The 13,724-nt window shown below is 44.8% G+C and overlaps 1 protein-coding gene across 5 annotated transcripts in view; it reads right to left on the bottom strand.

Annotated features, from left to right (window-relative positions):
• The window catches only part of COL14A1 (collagen type XIV alpha 1 chain), a 230,700-nt gene that overhangs the window by 124,698 nt on the left and 92,278 nt on the right, over positions 1 to 13,724 (bottom strand). For 4 of the 5 annotated variants that reach the window (XR_008702439.1, XR_008702440.1, XM_055546783.1 and 1 more), the window contains exons 18-21: positions 13,618 to 13,680; positions 11,435 to 11,586; positions 4,019 to 4,148; positions 1,485 to 1,607 (exon numbers count right to left, since the gene is read on the bottom strand). Coding sequence is in view for 3 of the 5 variants with exons in the window: in XM_055546783.1 (XP_055402758.1) it covers positions 1,485 to 1,607; positions 4,019 to 4,148; positions 11,435 to 11,586; positions 13,618 to 13,680 (468 nt within the window). In the remaining 2 variants the exon portion in view is untranslated. The remainder of the gene's footprint in view (positions 1 to 1,484; positions 1,608 to 4,018; positions 4,149 to 11,434; positions 11,587 to 13,617; positions 13,681 to 13,724) is intronic. The other variant, XM_055546785.1, reaches the window with a different exon arrangement.

Here is a 13,724-nt window from a genome sequence, read left to right as displayed (position 1 = left end):
GCGGCCACTTTGTCACGGACACTATGCCTCACCTCGCCGCATAAGGACAACCATATACGCTATCAGTATGGGCTCCATGGCCCCTCTTCTGCTGTTTAAGGTCACACAGATGACACTCCTCCTTCCCAGGCCCTTGACCATCTGCCTTCTTTGGGCTTTTACATTTTCACCTCTGTTCCAACCCAGTGGAATCTTTGATTGATCAGGAAAAATATTCTGTGCTATGTCCTATATAGGAGAAGGCGATGGCACCCCACTCCAGTACTCTTGCCTGGAAAATCCCATGGACGGAGGAGCCTGGTGGGCTGCAGTCCATGGGGTCATGAAGAGTCGGACACGACTGAGCGACTTCACTTTCACTTTTCACTTTCACACATTGGAGAAGGAAATGGCAACCCACCCCAGTGTTCTTGCCTGGAGAATCCCAGGGACGGGGGAGCCTGGTGGGCTGCCGTCTATGGGGTCGCACAGAGTCTGACACGACTGAAGCGACTTAGCAACAGCAGCCGCAGCATGTCCTACACAAATTGAGACTCATAGTGCTTTTGAGGGCAGAAAGGTTTTTATTGACCCATAGGATGATTTTTAAGTTTTCCTCAACCTGACGAATTTTATACCTTGCCACAGCTTTCAGACAGCTATGCTATGTGTCCCGTGGCTGACTCATGTCAGTGTATGGCAAAAAGCACTACAACATTGTAATTAGCCCCCAATTAAAATAAATAAATTAATATTTTTTAAAAAGCTATGACAAACCTACACAGCATATTAAAAGGCAGAGATATCACTTTGCTGACAAAGGTCCGTATAGTCAAAGTTATGGTTTTTCCAGGAGTCATGTACTGATGTGAGAGTTGGGCCGTAAAGAAGGCTGAGCACCAAAAAACTGATGCTTTCAAACTGAGGGCAGGAGGAGAAGAGGGTAACAGAGGAAGAGATGGTTGGATGGCATCATCAACTCAATGGACATGAGTTTGAGCAAGCTCCAGGAGATAGTGAAGAACAGGGAGGCCTGGCGTGCTGCGGTCCATGGGGTCGCAAAGAGTTGGACACGACTTAGTGACTGAACAACAAATACCTTAATACAGTTTCCAGAATGAGGAGACTGAGAAGTTGGTAAATGGACTTTTTCTAACTAATCCAAGAAGTAAGAGGTAGAAGAGGAATAAGAAATTGGAGAGTCTAAATGTTTAGAGCTTATATATCCATCAAGCCACAGAAGCTTCTTATTGCTAAGGAGTCAAAGTCTGCTTTGGCTGGCTCCTTGTCTGGGGTGGGTAAGGTCAATTGTAGACCAAGTATATATTCTGCTTATTAACACACCAGCTGTGTTTTAGGTGAGGTGGTAACTTCAACACATTTTTCTTTTTTTTTTTTTTTCATAAAAGGGAAGAGACTCTTCCCATTTCTTAAAACCAATGATGGAAAGTAAAAACAAAAATAACCTATCTTTAAAGATTATATTTTTAAAAAGCATGACTTACCACTGACAGGTTTGTAGACAATCCTATAGCCCTTCACTGGGGAAGACGGGGGGTCCCACGTAATGCGCAATCTGTTATACCATTCTTCCGAAACCCGTAAGTTTTGGGGACCAGAGGGTGGCACTGGGCAGGAATGAAAATGAAAAAAATGGTGTAATGTGGTTTCCATCTTTACAACCTACCTTTTGGTTAATAGAGTCTAATGTATTTTCCCACAGCTTAAAAATACTTACAAGGGAAAATGCACTAAAGTAAACAGTAAGAAAACTTAGAGAATCCATGGTAATGTTAAATATTAAATAATAGAAAACAATTCTTCTTGTGGCAAAACACTTTTATCTGAAGATCAGCTCTTCACTCAGTGAAGTTTGGCTCCATTTTCTTCAGTTACTTTAAAGCAATATTGAAGTGAGTAGTGTTTATGAATACATTTCTGTCACACATCTGTCTGTTGCACTATCAGATCCAGGATGATTAGATCAATAGTAGTGATAGCAATTCTTAGAGGTAAGACCTTTGTTTTTTGCTTTCATCTTCATATTAGGGGTTCTGAACCATATCTGGTGGTTCAGACAGTAGAGAATCTGCCTGCAATACAGGAGACCCAGGTTCAATTCCTGGGTTGGGAAGATTCCCCTGGAGTAGGTAATGGCAACACACTCCAGTATTCTTGCCTGGAGAATCCCATGGACAGCAGAGCCTGGCAGGCTATAGTCCATGGATCAGCAAGAGTCAGACATGACTGAGCGACTAACGCTTTCACACTTTCACATTGCCTATATTCTGTGAAATTTTAATCATCATTCATCAATTTTTTATCAAAATAGGAGAGCTATTTGCATGAAGGACCTTTGTAAACTATTATGCATGTTGATGGATATTATCATTATTACTTTGTTGCTGACAGAATTTAGTTGTGTTAACCACTGCTTAAAACAAGTGGACCACTCAAAATTATTTCAAAGAACACCCTTTGAAATAACTTTATTGTATAGATGGTATTTCCATAGTAATAGCCTTTAAAAGTTTTTATTTGTTTGAGTATATATGTGTGTTCATCATGGAATCCTTTTATAAATTATGCGAATCAAACATTTAAACAAATTGTATACAGTTTTTAAAGGTTATTTTCCATTTACATTATGACAAAATGGTAGCTGTATTCCTCGTGCTGCACAAGACATCCTTAGGCCTATTTTACACCCAAGTCTGTGCTGCGACAGGACCAAAACCAAAACAGGACAAACAGAAACCCAGGATAACATGAGAGAAGATGGGGAGTACTTTGCCCGAGTGGTCAGAGAAGCCTGAGTCAGTGGCGTTGAGCCGAGACCAAAATGACAAGAAGTCAGAAATGCAAGCCCCTGGGAAAGGATATTCAGCCTGGCAGCAGCGGCTTGCGTCAGTTTCTAAGGCCGAGCCAAGCTTTAGAAAGCCAAGGAAGGGCAGGGAAGGCGGACTGTCTGGGGGCGAGCCCAGGAGGGTCCAGGTCACCTCGGCCTGAAGGGCCCCTGCACGGACCTCAGAGTTTATGCTGAGTACCACGGGGAGCCATCAGGTGGCTTGGAACAGAGGGGAGACATGAGACCATCTAGATTTTCAAAAGCTTCTCCGCTGCTGTGAAGAGAGTACAGCATCGGAGAAAGAGGGCAGGAAGACGTGGGCGTGAGCTCGGGTGAGCGGGTGTGATGTGCTGGGTGAGCAGTTAGGCTAGGGGCGTGCAGGGCCCGGAGGGGCCTCTGAGAGACTCGCAGCACAGGGGATGATCAGACGCTGGAGGAGGGAGATGCAGCTATGTTTCAAGTCTTAGGTTTTAGAGACGAGAGAACGGAAGTGAAGCAATTTGCCCGAAGTCACACAGCTTGAATGTGTGAAGACAGAATCCAAGCAGATTTTCTCTCTCCAAATCCCCTTTTCTCTTCTTTTTTACTGGAGGAGAGTTGCTTTACACTGCTGTGTCCGTCTGCTGTACAGCAAAGTGGACCGGCCATGTGTACACAGAATACACACATCCCCACTTTCTTTGATTTCCTCCCCACTTAGGCCACCACGGAGCCTGGGCAGAGGCCCCGAGCTCTGCAGCAGGTCCACGTTACCTGCTGTATACATGGCAGTGTGTATATGTCACTCCCAGCCTCCCTGCTCATCCCACCCCTGCCTTCTCAACCTGGAATCCATGTGTTTGTCCTCTTGAGGTCTGTGTCTCTACTTCTGCTTTTTAAATAAGATCTATACCATTTTGGGGGCTTCCCTGGTAGCTCAGATGGTAATGAATCCACCCGCAATGCAGAGGACCCAGGTGAAGTCCCTGAGTGGGGAAGATCCCCTGGAGAAGGGAAAGGCTACCCACTCCAGGATTCTTGCCTGGAGAATTCCATGGACAGAGGAGCCTGGTGGGCCACAGTCCATGGGGTGGCAAAGAGTAGGACACACGTGAGCGACTGACACTTTCAGACCATTTCCACCCCCTACACTGCAGCTGCTGGGTGCATTACAGAGGACATCGAGCAACCCCAGGGGGAAGCTTCACTCACAGGTCTTTCCAGGGGCAGAGACACTGACCCCTTCTCCGTCATCATAGATGGGCGTCACCGTGACCTTGTACTCAGTCTCAGAGAGCAGATTCTTCAGAAGGAGAGTGTTCTGGCTTCCAGGCACCATAATCTGAAGAGAAAAGCAAAGGACCATGGTCTTGGTCAGACTTGCGTTCTGGCTGGTCTACTAAAGAGGAGGACTTGAGGCACTTTGAAATAATCAGAAGCAGGGAGATGTGCTTGAGGCTGACAAGAGGAAGACATTCATGCAAAAGCACTTCTCTCTGCAGCTCCCCTCAGAGCAGCCCTCAGCTTCTAATCACTAAAGCAGAAGGCTTAGATGTGAAGCTCTTGAGCGCTCAGGAGCAGCCTTCTCTCAACATCTTTTCAGCATTTGTAAAGCAGCCAGAAGAAAAAACGATCGTCTGTTTGGAAAGCAGGTGTTTATGGCTTAGGAGTGTTCATTCTATAACACAGCCTGCACAGCATATTTGCTTCTACTTAAATATCCTCTTGAAAAGTCAGCCTTCCATTTCTCCCTGTTCAGAGATCATCTAATCCCAGTATTTCAGGGTGAATGCTAGCCAAGAACACCACAACCACACGTTAAATCCCAGATTTCCGAGCCGAAAGATATTTACCGGTGACACTAAGAAAGGTTGCAGTTTCTTTTACTTCTGAGAGGAGAGGTCTTCCTCAATCTGAAATCACCATTCCTCTGACTCTAAAGTCTGCAGAAACTAAAATCCAGCAGTGGGGTGGACACCACCCACACATTGGTGCCACGTTCCGTGTGGCGAATCCTGCCATCCCTAAAGGAATATATGGACCATAAGAGCCACATGTTCTTAATACTAAGGCCACAAAACTTTCTCCCCAGGCTTCAGCAGTTAGATGCTGGCACATTTCTGTGCCATTTAAAAGGCTTCATCATGGCTGGAAAAAAATGCTAGGATGTAAGAACTGACCCAAACTAGTTTAAGGGAGTCACAAGACTGGGACAGCTGGAGATGGTTTTGGATTCAAGAGCTGGGTAAAATGCCAGCAGGCAAAGGGCGCGCTGTCTACTTCTGGATGAGGGAAGGAACCTATAAATCATGCAATAAGCCCTAGAAAGCCTCGAGTTGAACTCAGAAGCAGCTGTTGCTAAGATATTGCTAAGCTCTAAAAGCAGCCAGGGTAGGGGGTTAATATAAAAAGAGGAAGTCTGCATTAGGTGATTTATACTAAAGCAATATGATTTTGCTCCTCATATGGAATGACATTGAATATCCAGGATGGTACTGATGCAGTCCTAGGAGGGAGATTTTACACAAGGAGCTCTGCTTTACTCTAGAAGGAGTTGGATAACCCTGCATTAAGAAGACGTTAAAAAAGAATCGCGGTTGTCCTGTCTGGTCTTATCCATCCATGTAGCTTCCTTCAGGGCATTTCTTTTCGATATAACCCTCTGGAGCCCAGAGCCTGGGCTTTGATTCCAAGCTGTGTGCCTATCTAACCACCCATGCTGGTGTTCCTTATATAAGGTCACCTCTCAAACTGAGAAGCACACGGACTTGGGACCAATCAGATTTGGCCTGCAGGGCACTGGAAGTGGTGGGGCTGTCCTGCCGGGCTCGTTTAACCTGCCAGGCAGCAGTTTCTGGGGTTTATAGCAATAGTGCTCATTTAGCTAGCTGTTATTATCTGCCAAGTACTGCTCTAGGTATCCAATTGCAGTACCTCTCTCACTCTTCACCACAGCATTTTGAGGTAAGAAGTATCATTACTCTCATTTCATAGATGAGGAAACTGAGACTCATATAGCTATCGGGTAAAAAAAAAAGCCATGGGCTTCCCAGGTGGCTCAGTGGTAAAGAATCTGCCTGCAGTGCAGGAGATGCAAGTTCCATCGCTGGGTCAGGAAGACCTCTGGAGAAGGGAATGGCAACCCACTCCAGTATTCTTGCCTGGAGAATCCCATGGACAGAGGAGCCTGGCAGGCTACAGTCCATAGCACTGCAAAGAGTTGGACACAACTGAGCAACGGAACACCCACACACAAAAAGGCCATATTGAAATCCTGAATATCTGGTCTGATCCCTTTTTTAACCACTGCCCTCTGTTCCAGCTGACTGTACTATGAAAACTTCTTTATCCTCATGATACTCACTCCCAAGAATAAAACATAAACCTTCTCTTGGGTATGCAAAGTTCCTTCTACTGGACCTCTGCTTGTTTGCGCAAAGCAAGGTAAAGATGAGCACCCACTCAGAAGATCTAAACAGACATTTCTCCAAAAATGACATATGGATGGCCAAGGAGCACATAAAAAGATGCTCAACATCCCTAATTATTAGAGAAATGCAAATCAAAATGACAATTAGGTACCACCTCACACTGCCGGTCAGAATGGACATCATTATAAATCTATAAACAATAAATGCTGAAGAGGGTGCAGAGCAAAGGGAACGTTTCTGCACTGTTGATGGGATGTAAATTTGTTCTCTATGGAGAACAGTCTGGAGCTTCCTTAACAAACTAAAATAGAACTACCATATGATCCAGCAATCCTGCTGCTGCGGCTGCTGCTAAGTCGCTTCAGTCGTGTCCGACTCTGTGCGACCCCATAGACGGCAGCCCACCAGGCTCCCCCGTCCCTGGGATTCTCCAGGCAAGAACACTGGAGTGGGTTGCCATGTCCTTCTCCAATGCATAAAAGTGAAAAGTGAAAGTGAAGTCGCTCAGTCGTGTCTGACTCTTAGCGACCCCATGGACTGCAGCCCACCGGGCTCCTCCGTCCGTGGGACTTTCCAGGCAAGAGTACTGGAGTGGGGTGCCATTGCCAGCAATCCTACTCCTGAGCATATACCCGGAGAAAACCACAATTTGAAAAGACACATGTACCCCAGTGCTCACTGCAGAAGCATTTACAACAGCCACGGAAGCAGAAACGGCCACTGGCGGAGGAACGGATAAAGATGCGGTGCACAGATGCGAAGGAATATCACTCAGCCATGGAAGCAGCCTCAACGGCCACTGGCGGAGGAACGGATAAAGATGCGGTGCACATATGCGAAGGAATATCACTCAGCCATGGAAGCAACTCCACTGGCGGAGGAACGGATAAAGAAGATGCGGTGCACAGATGCGAAGGAATATCACTCAGCCATGGAAGCAGAAACGGCCACTGGCGGAGGAACGGATAAAGATGCGGTGCACAGATGCGAAGGAATATCACTCAGCCATGGAAGCAGAAACGGCCACTGGCGGAGGAACGGATAAAGATGCGGTGCACAGATGCGAAGGAATATCACTCAGCCATGGAAGCAGCCTCAACGGCCACTGGCGGAGGAACGGATAAAGATGCGGTGCACAGACGCGAAGGAATATCACTCAGCCACGGAAGCAGAAACGGCCTCTGGCGGAGGAACGGATAAAGATGCGGTGCACAGACGCGAAGGAATATCACTCAGCCATGGAAGCAACTCCACTGGCGGAGGAACGGATAAAGATGCGGTGCACAGATGCGAAGGAATATCACTCAGCCATGGAAGCAACTCCACTGGCGGAGGAACGGATAAAGATGCGGTGCACAGATGCGAAGGAATATCACTCAGCCATGGAAGCAGAAACGGCCTCTGGCGGAGGAACGGATAAAGATGCGGTGCACAGACGCGAAGGAATATCACTCAGCCATGGAAGCAACTCCACTGGCGGAGGAACGGATAAAGAAGATGCGGTGCATATATGCAAAGGAATATCACTCAGCCATGGAAACAACTCCATTTGCAACAATATGGATGGACCTAGAGATTATCTATCATACTGAGTGAAGTAAGTCAGACAGAGAAAGACAAATATCATATGATATCACTCATACATGGAATCTAATTTTAAAAAATGATATATATTACCTTATTTACAAACCGAAAAGGCTCACAGATTTTGAAAACAAACTTATAGTTACCAAAAGGGAAACGTGGAGGGGGAGACAAATTAGGAGCTTGAGATAAACATACGCACACTACTGTATATAAAATAGATAAGGCACAGTACCTACAGTACAGCACAGGGAACTTTACTTAACATTCTGTAACAACCTGCACGGGAAAAGAATCTGAAAAGGAATGGACATGTGTACATGTGTCTCCACATCCCTTTGCTGTACGCTGAAACTAACACCACATAGTAAACCAACTATACTTCAGTAAAACTCTTTTAAAGAGATGGGCACCCACTAAAAACAGATGCTACAGGTCATAGCAGATGATGGTTTTGTTTATGAAACAATTCTATGAAAGACACTCATGGTTAAAAGGGATGCAAATCTAACCAGTAAACGTCACGTTTTTAATTTTTCAAATATGCGACTCCATGTCTAGCTCCATTATTGCTCAAAGCTCTTCAGAACTGGATCTCATCCAGCAAGAGGTTCCCACAGTAGACAGAGGATTCCCCATGTCTCATTTTGCTGCTGTCTTAGAAAGTTCTGTTTCTATAAACTGATTATCATGCTTTCTATGGTGAAGGATTAGGTGGGGTTGGTGCTGTTGTTTTAATTCCAACCCCTGAAGATCAGTATTCATAAAACAAAATTGCTAAAACATATGATCATATTCTTGAATATTCCAGCAATGTCAAATTGCTATAAATGTTTTTAAAAACTTAATGTTAATATCAAGCTTATCTTGTAGGAGACTGATCTACATTCTGACTATCCCTGCTCTAGAATATTTCCTGCAACTTAAAATTCAGTGCACAGTTTTAGATTTTTCGTGTAGGATCCAGAAAAGTCTGGAATCCTGGTCAGCCTTTCACAAATAAAGACACGTGAGACCTCCCTCCACTGCCAACAAAGCTGAGGGCAAGGTCATTGCCATGGCTCCATTTCTGAGCAGAGCTGAAAGTCAGTCTTTATGAAATATTTGACAGGGAGTTTTACTTTCTAAGGGTTTGAAAGCTTTTTATTGGGAATATTTGGTAGATTTGATTATGCTTAGAAAATATAGAAATATTTCACTTAACCTCAATTGGAAAAGTAAAGTTAATTCCCCTTGTTTTATATATATTAAAGCTTGAATTTGGTTTACCATAGATCTATATACTATTCTCCAACTTTGGTACTTTATCTTATCATTTCCTTGGATAAATTTAATAAGGTTTTATAGCTAAAGAAGATTTGGAAAGATGGTAAGAGGCGTTTCTCCTATCCGGACACATTTCCTTTCCCACATTTGTAACATGTTTAAGCCCTCTGTCTTTCCCTGTCAGCCTCATTATTTTAATCATTCATTTGGCTGGACTTACTCACCTAACGTGAACAGTCTCACAGACGCAGAGAACAGACCTTGGGGTTGTCAGGGGGGCAGGGTTGAGGGAGGGGTCGAGCTGAGGTTGGAGTCAGTCGATGTAAGCCAGCATATACAGGATGGATAAACAAGGTCCCTCTGTACAGCACAGGGGTGATAAACCATGACGAAAAAGAGCGTGTGTGTGTGACTGAATCACTCTGCAGCAGAGCAAAAACCAACACAACACTGTAAATCAATTATACTTTAAAAAATCAAAAAAAGAGAAAATATTTAAGATATTCATATGGTAGGTGGGAGCTATTAATAATATAGTTCAAGTGCCTGACATACCTTTGTTTTATAATCTAAATGCACACACTTTCTGTCTCCAATAATATATTACATTTATATAGCAGTAATGTTTCATAAAACACAGATATAAATTCTCAATTACTCCCCAGTAGAGTCCCAGAAAATATGTCTGTAAATAAAGAGTGCACAAATTGAATTTCATTGGAATTCACCAAAGGGTATTGATAGTTAAAAAATTCTAAACTACTTTCTTCTGCATAGCAAACATACTTCTGCACAGTAAATAATTACCATCAAATTTTATCAAATATTTTTCATTTTATTACACGTTTGTTTAACTGGGGCACATATGTGTTGAAGACATTTGATCTTTTTTTCCTTCATCTAGGTGTCCAAGTGTTTCAAAATAAACAGTGTGAAATGAAAGAAACTAGCAAAGGGAAAATTATCTAGAGACGATCCAAAGTAAATATTATTATTATTTTACCTTGTATGGCTTACAAGTGCACACACAAGATTAAACTGTTACTCATTCCAAATTAGTGGGAATATTTAGCAAGAAGCTTAATGTGTTTCTTGGAAAGAGTAGAAACAAAAACCAAAACACAAAGCTCTCACTCTGGAAAGTTTTTATGGGCTTCATTTTAGGGACTAGATTAAAATATGAGGACAATAACAGGAAAAAATGAAACATCCAAATTACGTCTTCAGTCGCCATGGTTAAGCACAATTTTAGCTTTTTGGTATGTTCCAATCATGGATCATTTGAAATCTATAATCTGAGTGAATTTATAACTCAACCTGTTTTATTCAAGTGTCCATTAACTTTCCAAAACTGCCCCCAGACCAATTCCATGGACCTTTTGGTCATTCACAGTGGACCTGGTTATTGCTCACTGTGTTATCACTGTGTTTTACGGCAATTCATCCATCAGCCTGAAATTAAGGACTTTCCTGAAAGAATCTGGAGCTCCAACAATTGTTTATGTATCATAAAAATACAATAATTTGCCATCAAAGGCTTTACAAGTGAGGAAGAGAAAGAAAGGATAATGATGTTGCTCATGGTTTTAAGACAGGCTCAAGGATATAGTGTACAACACAGGAATGTAGCCAATATTGTGTACTAACTAAATGGAAAGTAACCTTTAAAAATTATATGGTTTTTAAAATTTTAAAAACAAAAACACTTCATTTCTTAATTAAAAAAGAGGGTACCCAGGTTCTCAACAGAGAAAAAAAAAACCAGAGATGAAACAAAGAAAACACACAAAAATCTAAATCCCTCAGGAAGACACTCATGATTAAGAATACATTAGAAATGACTATAAACCTGCTCAAACAGAGTCAGTGTCAGGGGAAAATACAACTAATTGTTAATGGAGGGCATTTTATTAGGAACACTACAACTACATAAAGAAGACCTTTGAGCTATGTTTTGCTGAACCTTTTAATCAGATTCTCACCATCAAAAATTATATATGTGTGTATATATATATGTTTATATATTAAAAGTTTATATATCAAAAGTATGCACACACACATGCACAGAGACAAGTGTATAACAGACTATTTATGATCCAATTTTTGTGCTCAGCAAGTTGTCAAGGCAACAGAAGCAAAGAGGTAAAGAAGGTTCAGATGCTTTATCTATTTAGAGCAGGTTACAAAGATGGTCAGCTTCAGAGAGAGAAAAGTCATCAAGTTTGGGTCAAACAAAAACATTAGTTTCCAGAGAGACGACGAAATGAGCGTAAAGCTTGCATTCACAGCGTGTTGGTCTGGTTAGTCAGGAGACGCAGAGTGGCTCATCAGCTCTGTTGATACACACCGTTCCCAGCACTTCTTCCGCTGGGTCCCCTTGAGCAGTCAGGTAGGTCACCCTGAACTGCTGCACACTGCTGTCTGAAATGTCCCATGTTACCCGCAGGCTAGAAGTGGTCTCATCATCTACCACCAGGTTCCTGATTCCGGTGCGGAAAACTGGAATAGACACAACCAGGGATTTAAAGAACTTTTTATCCATCTTATTCCAAAATGAGCTACAGAGGTGATCTGTGGACATGGCAACAAGCATCATTTAGTATCTCTCTGTTATGCAGACCCAGGCGAAACAAGAACTGCCCAGCTTCAGTGGTTAACCGGGAGCTAGGACACCGATTAACAGCAAATAAAAATGGGTTTAAAAGATGCTTTCAAGGTGAGTCCGTGGACCCCTCAAAACCCCCACGCTTTGTGTACACTGGTAAAGGGAACCGGGGAGCAGCTCTCAGTCTCCGTAAGGAAAAGGGGAGCCCCGAGCGGGGCACAACAGTGAGAACTCTCGTCAGTCTGCGCGGGAGAAGCAGGGCAAGGGTCCCACATGGCCGAGCTCGGTGTGCAAGGCAGCATCGGACACACACACACCCGTCACCTACTCACCTGTTTCTCTTTTTATTGCTAGGTTTCTTAAACAATGTTGGCCGCAGCATGTGGGTCTTAGTTCTCCAACCAGGACTCAAACCCACATCCTGCCCTGGGAGACAGAGTCTTCAACCCTGGACCCCAGGAACGCTCCCCGGCCGTTCCTCCTGTTAACACCCGTCACTCAAAGCACACGTCTCCCACCGCGGCGGCCTCGATCCACGCAGCCCGCGGGGACGCTACCTTCCTCTGGATCTCTCCGCCTCCATCTGCGCTCAGCCCGCGTGGACGCTACCCTTCCTCTGGGGTCTCTCCGCCTCCACCTGCGCTCAGCCGGTGGGGACACTACCCTTCCTCCAGGGTCTCTGCACCTCCACCTGCGCTCAGCCCGCGGGGACGCTACCTTCCTCTGGATCTCTCCGCCTCCATCTGCGCTCAGCCCGCGTGGACGCTACCCTTCCTCCGGGGTCTGTCCGCCTCCATCTGCGCTCAGCCCGCGTGGACGCTACCCTTCCTCTGGGGTCTCTCCGCCTCCACCTGCGCTCAGCCCGCGTGGACACTACCCTTCCTCCGGGGTCTCTGCGCCTCCACCTGCGCTCTCTGACCGTCTCCTCTTGTCTCCCACAGCGACGGCTCTCATTTGTCCCATCTCCTCTTCTCCCTCTCATGCTAACTCCCTTCCAATCTCTCCACCTCCACTGACTCCTCTCTTCATTCACTTACTGCCATTCAGCAAACACTCCCTGAACTTTTCCTGTATGTTAGACGGTGTCAGGCCTTTAAGACACAAATGCTTAACACGCGTCACAGAGGAGGCAGACGAAGGGCCTTCCTAGGCAAAACTGCGGGAGGGACCGGGGTGTGGGTGCAGAGTGCAGCGCCTCCCCTTCAGGACGAGGCGCTCTAGACGACAGGAGGGTACCGGGAAAGCGCGAAAAATACCGCTAGGGTTGAAGGCAGGAAGAGAACAGGATCTCACCAGGAAGCATTCCGGGTGTTAAGGAAAGAGACTGCGAGCGTAAGGAAGGGCTCAGTAAAAAGGTTAACTGAAGAGCGAATCCGTGAATGGATGGATACGTGGATGATAACAGAGATCCACTGAAAGGTTTTAAGTCGGGAAATAAGCCTCATCAGGCTTGTATCTAGCGGACTCCGACAGCTAGTTGGGTGCTGTATGGTGACGGAGGGGAAGTTAGATTGAGAGAGGAAATAACTGATGTAAGACCGGTACACAGCCAGGCCTCAATCACCCCCGGAAACGCACAGACACCCTGATAGGAACAATCCTCAACGGACAGCAGCAGGAGGAGTCACTGAGCTCAAAAGCAGAGCAGAGGCTGGGGCTGCTCAGGCTAACATCCTCTAAACGTTTAGATGGAAATCCAAATGAAGACGGGAAACAGAGAGAGCGCCACGGGGACAACGATGAGTAGACTCGAAGACTGATCAGCACTCAAGGATAAGAGGTGGACAGTTCTAACAGGAGTGAAATTTGAGCCTGCATGCCCCGTTCCTAACAATAATATAAATCAGATAAAACTGGGATAACATAACTTCTGCTTCAAACAAACTCTTCTTCTTACGGGTACTCGGGCTTCTGTTCGCTCTTACCTGATGTCACAGGTCTGGTAGGGGCTTCTTCCGTCGTAGGTGGTTCTGTCCAAAAACTGTCAACTAAAAAAGTATTCATGACTTTAAACTTCTCTAATGATGATAAC

This window comes from Bubalus kerabau, chromosome 14 (assembly GCF_029407905.1).
Source record: "Bubalus kerabau isolate K-KA32 ecotype Philippines breed swamp buffalo chromosome 14, PCC_UOA_SB_1v2, whole genome shotgun sequence".
NCBI lineage: Eukaryota > Metazoa > Chordata > Mammalia > Artiodactyla > Bovidae > Bubalus > Bubalus kerabau.
This window is presented reverse-complemented; position numbering and strand designations above follow the sequence as displayed.